General features: G+C 52.2%; 1 protein-coding gene across 1 annotated transcript in view; it reads right to left on the bottom strand.

The window, feature by feature from the left end:
* The window catches only part of CRISPLD2 (cysteine-rich secretory protein LCCL domain containing 2), a 105,894-nt gene that overhangs the window by 54,672 nt on the left and 45,599 nt on the right, over nt 1–5,623 (bottom strand). Inside the window, exon 7 of the mRNA XM_011928058.1 lies at nt 2,093–2,236. Coding sequence (XP_011783448.1) covers nt 2,093–2,236 — 144 coding nt within the window. The remainder of the gene's footprint in view (nt 1–2,092; nt 2,237–5,623) is intronic.

Genomic DNA, 5,623 nt, shown 5'->3' on the forward strand with positions numbered 1-5,623 from the left:
TCCAGTGGGGCCCACTGGGAGCAGCCTGCTCAGATCCTGCAGCATTCCCATAGGATCTGCCAATGGCCGAGGCGAGCACGTGCCCGGACACTGCCCAGCCCTAACCCCTGTTCTGCTTGGTGAGAGTAGCTTGTTAATATGCAACAGCAGGACAGCCCAGCACAGGCTCAGAGGCCGCAGTGGCAGGACAGCCCAGCACAGCCTCAGAGGCCGCAGTGGCAGGACAGGCCAGCACAGGCTCACCTGTTACACGTGGACCCTTTGCACCTGTCCTTCATCTTGGTGTCACATCTGATGACTTGGGCTAGGAGAGAAATGCAGAAATACATGTCACGGCACGAAAGCAGGAGGGTGAGAAGACCCTTCCCCATGCTAAGGGACATTTTGGCACATTCTGCAATCCAATCCATGCTATTCTAAAAGCAAGGGCGAAGCCTGATGGTTGAAGGCTTCCACGGGGGCTCAGACCCCAGGCCCACTGCTTTACAGTAGCAGAGTGACCTTGGACAAGTTACCTCCCCCTCTGAGGTTCAATTTCCACATATGAACAATGGGGGCAGCGACAGTACCCACCTCCAAGGGCTTTTGTGAGCACTGACAGAGAAAGTGCACTCTGGCCGTGGCAGGGTGCCTGGCATACACTATGTGCCTGTGGTCCCACAGGGCTCTGCAGGGCAGGACTCCTGAGGAGGTAGGGAGGATGTTGCTCTGAGTCTGTGGGGCGGAGGACCCAGCCAGGCTCACCCGAGTCATCTCCTCCATCGCCAAGATGCCTTTGGCAAAGCTTTTTGCTTTATTTTATGGGAACATATCAGTCTTGGAGTCATGTTATAGTTTGAAAAGGGATGTAAATGTATGTTATGAAAAGAAACAATGGCACCATTTTGAACTCCTGGACGGACGAGGCCTCCGCATATTTCCTGGCCAAAGCAAGCTACAGAATGCTCCAGCATCATAGAGAAAGACATCTGAAGAGGACAGAAAGACTGGTGGGGGCAGGGGAGACGGGAGTAATGAAAAGAAGAGAGGGGCTCTGAGAAGGCGGGTGTGAGGCTGTTCCTCCAAGAGGGGTCCAGTTGTAGGGTCTTTGAGGCTTGTGGGGCAAACGGGGAGAGCCAAGGGCATCCAGCCCAGGCCTCCAGCACCCCCTGAGCGAAAACACCCCTCCACAGCCCCAGGCCTGCAGAAACAGCGGCTGCGAATGAGGTCCCAGCAGCAGTGTCCGGGGAAATTGAAGGTGAGCTGAACTCCACCCTGGGGAGGTGAAGGCAGGGAGAACAAAAGCTTGGGGAGCTGAGGTGCCCGGGGAGCCGAAGGGCCAGAGGTGAGCAATCCCCAATATTTTAGGGATTCCTGAAGTCTCGGGGGAAACATCTCCCCTTCTCTACTAAAAATACAAAAATTAGCTGGGCATGGTGGTGGGCACCTGTAGTCCCAGCTACTCAGGGGGCTGAGGCAGGAGAATTGCTTGAACCATGAAGGCGAAGGCTGCAGTGAGCCGAGATCGTGCATTGCACTCCAGCCTGGGTGACAAGAGCGAAACTCCATCTCAAAAAAGAGTTGTAGGCAACTCTGCAATTATCTCAATGTACAGGGAGGCCTCAGCTGGCGCTGGGTGACCCGCGTTGCTGCAGCTCATCCTCCGGGCAACCCTGATGCGGCACCACTATCCCCTACTTCATGGATGCGCCAACTGAGTCCAGAGCCAGGACCTGGTGAGGAAGGAGTGGAACCTGCCAGAGCCAGGCTGGACACTGCCTGCCCTCTGCGGGGCCAGCGCTTTCCAGAGGAACCCAACTTCAGCCCAGGTCCCTTTTGAAAGGACAAGGGAAGGTCTAACCTTAAAATACCTGTCTGGGGGGAAAAAATGCCACCCAAGGGCAAGTCCTATAATGCTCGCTTTTGAAATGACTTAAAAATACCGTTTTTGAAAAACGTCTTACGGCTGTGCCTCCATGAGCTTTGCCGCACCCTGTTTCCCACTGTTCGTGGATTTGCAGACCTAAATCCACTAGCTCCCCTCCTCCACCCACCCTGTCCCCTTTGGAGGCGGCTGGGAGGGCAGACGGGGTGGAGGAGGGCCCGGACTCACTCATGTAGTTGACCGCAGAGCTTTTCTTGGGCTTGGTGGGTCTCATCACCCTCGGTTGGAGCCAAACATGGTTTTCTTCAGGAATGGGAGCCGTTTCCACCTCATTCATCTCGTCCGTTTCAGGTTTTGGAGTGTAGGTTTCTTCTTAATATTGGAGAGGGAGGAAAAAAATAACACACTGGGATTCAACAAAAACGCACTTCGGGGGAAAAAAAAAGCAATTTGAAAACTAAACGTGTTTGAGGTTTGGTTTTACGAAGAATCATTTCAGTGGCAAAGAGAACGTTACGTTTCAGAACAGACCTGGCCAGGTGGAATTCTACCAGCCCAGATGAGATGGGGACGCTCTCCGCTCACCGCGTTTGCTTTGGACCCAAAGACCAGCCAGGCTGCCCAGAGGTTAGCAGGCCTCCCGCCCACACCTGGGTTATCATAATGCTATCTTGTCCCATCTCCTCCTCCGCCTGACCCTCTGCCCCCAAGAAGCAACTTCAAGAAGCTGCCTCAGGCCGGGCGCGGTGGCTCAAGCCTGTAATCCCAGCACTTTGGGAGGCCGAGACGGGCGGATCACGAGGTCAGGAGATCGAGACCATCCTGGTTAACACGGTGAAACCCTGTCTCTACTAAAAATACAAAAACTAGCCGGGCGAGGTGGCGGGCACCTGTAGTCCCAGCTACTCGGGAGGCTGAGGCAGGAGAATGGCGTAAACCCGGGAGGCGGAGCTTGCAGTGAGCTGAGATCCGGCCACTGCACTCCAGTCCGGGCGACAGAGCGAGACTCCGCCTCAAAAAAAAAACAAAAAAAACAAGAAGCTGCCTCAGGCCGGGCATGGTGGCTCACGCCTATAATCCCAGCACTTTGGGAGGCTGAGGTGGGCGGATCACCTGAGGTCAGGAGTTTGAGACCAGCCTGGCTAACATGGCAAAACCCCGTCTCTACTAAAAAATACAAAAATTAGCTGGACATGGTGGCGGGCGTCTGTAATCCTAGCTACTTGGGGGGTGCTGAGGCAGGAGAATCGCTTGAACCCGGGAGGTGGAGGCTGCAGTGAGCCGAGATTGCACCATTGCAGTCCGGCCTAGGTGACAAGAGCGAAACTCTGTCTCAAACAAAACAAAACAAAAAACTTCCTCAGCCGCTGGCCCAAAGCCATGGCAGACTCCCAGGAAGTCCCCTCCCTATCCTTGGGTTTTCCTGGGGAAGGGTCTTCCTCATCATGCACCCATCATGGCACACAAAAGCCAGCCTTAGTGCTCCTAGACCCCGACTGCACCTCACACCAGCCCATTTCCATCCCTTCTCTCCCCGTGCCAGTCAGGGCCACTTAACCAGCTCAACTGTTACTTCTGTACTGGAGTTTTCCTGTCCAATAATGTCACACTCAACATGTAGAACTATCCGACTATCCAAAAGAACAATCTTTTCCTTATTCAAGGACATGGTATATTATTATTTCTCCAACTATGACCATGACCCATGTTGTAAAACATTTTAATTAACCAAACAGATGGCACTTATTAAACCTCAGTTAGCTTATCTTCCAGTTTTCAACCTGAAAGACAACTACAAACTGCTCACCAGAACCTGCAATCAGACCAGCAGGATACCAATCTGTAAACTCCAGCTAAAGCAAAGAAACTGCTATTTTCATTTGCCAGAGCGGCCTCATCAAAGACAAATTCATGAGCATCTCTGCTGGTGACTGTTAATATCTTCACTTATGGCACGCCCCTCCCGTGCCCCAACAGATGTCTTTGGACCAGAGCTGGAAACCTGTGGCCTCCAAGCTCCCCAAGCAAAAAGGGCAATAGATGTATTTGAGTGACAACAATTTCAAGGAGAATAACTAGAGCTCCCTTGCAGGTCTCTTTGTGGTTTTGGATTAAAATCCAAGTTTCAGGGCCAGGTGTGGTGGCTCATACCTGTAATCCCAGCACTTTGGGAAGCCAAGATGGGTGGATTGCATGAGGTCAGAAGTTCGAGACCAGCCTGGCCAAGATGGTGAAACCCTGTCTCTACTGAAAATACAGAATTTAGCTGGGTATGATGGCAGGTGCCTGTATTCCCAGCTACTTGGGGGGCTGAGGCAGGAGAATTGCTTGAACCTGGGAGGTAGAGAGGTGGAGGTTGGTATGAGTGGAGATTGTGCCACTGCACTCCAGCCTGGGCGACAGAGTGAAACTCCATCTCAAAAAAAAAAAAAAAAAAAAAAAAAATCCAAGTTTCATCAAGTGTTCCTCAATCCCTAAGTCTTATTTCCACTTCTTAAAATACATGAGCTTTCTTTGCTAAAAGACAGAGCAAGTGTTTTGTGTCCACACAACACCAAACAGCCAAACGAGGGGCAAATGACTGACTCCCTGACGCCTTCCCAGGCTGGGGTATAGCTGCTTCACTGGCCAGTTTCACTACCCTACAACCACCATCCCAGGCTGGTCCTGTCCCACAAGGGGAAGGGACAGGTTTAAGTCGGAAGGTGGGAAGCCATTCTGAGCCCCAATTCTAATCTTGGATGTGCTCATGGGTCACCCTGCACTGTTCCCCAGCAGCTTGCTCGCAGCTGTCATTTCCCCACCACCTGCCTCATCCACCAGCTGCAAACTTCCAGAGGCCAGGGGCCAGCCTGCCTCATACCTGGCACCCAGCACACAGCAGTTGCTCAACAAAATTCACCAAATGCATGAATCATCAAAACCCCCAGAGAATCCTGTCACCTAAAGAAAAGAGCATATGTCCAGCAACAGAGCTTAAAGACATTCAAAAAGAGAACTCTGAAAACACCTCTGGCAGCAAAAGCTATCTGTGGAAGCTTCAGGAAGACACCGGGTTTGCAGAGGCTGCCTGGGCGCGTGTCTGTTCTTCCTGTCAATGAGGCTATTCAGGCTTGCCCTCACTGAGAGCGGGAGCTGGCTCGAGAATAAGCCGGGTTTTCTTCCACTGGCCTTTAGGATGTTGAGACCTCATAATCGCAGCTTTATTTAGCTGAAGAGAGTTTGGTAAAGCGGTCTAAAACATTTGAGGACTCTCTATTTAAGAAAATGGGCAGACAGACTGTCCTGGCTCTCACACCCACATGTGAAAAGTAGAAGGCTTTACCGGCAGGATGGGCTGGATCCGAGTACCTCCTAATGAAGACACTTTGTATGGCCCTGCACGGGCCTGGGGAAATTCCGTGCAGAGGTCATGGCGAGGTTATTCTGTGCCCCATTCTGCTCCGGGCCGGGGTCTCAGGGCATTGTCTATGTCACTCTGCAGATTCCCTCCTGGTTCTAAACCTGGTGACCACACTCAGAGCTAACGTTCACTGAGCACCGACCAGATGCCGGCTGGGCCCTCCCTGGCATTTTCTTTCTTTCTCTCCTTCTCTCTCTCTCTCTCTTTCTTTTTGAGACAGAGTTTTGCTCTTATTGCCCAGGCTGGAGTGCAATGGTGCAATCTCAGGGCATTGTCTATGTCACTCTGCAGATTCCCTCCTGGTTCTAAACCTGGTGACCACACTCAGAGCTAACGTTCACTGAGCACCGACCAGA

Source organism: Colobus angolensis, unplaced genomic scaffold (assembly GCF_000951035.1).
Source record: "Colobus angolensis palliatus isolate OR3802 unplaced genomic scaffold, Cang.pa_1.0 Scaffold76, whole genome shotgun sequence".
Taxonomy (NCBI): Eukaryota; Metazoa; Chordata; class Mammalia; order Primates; family Cercopithecidae; genus Colobus; species Colobus angolensis.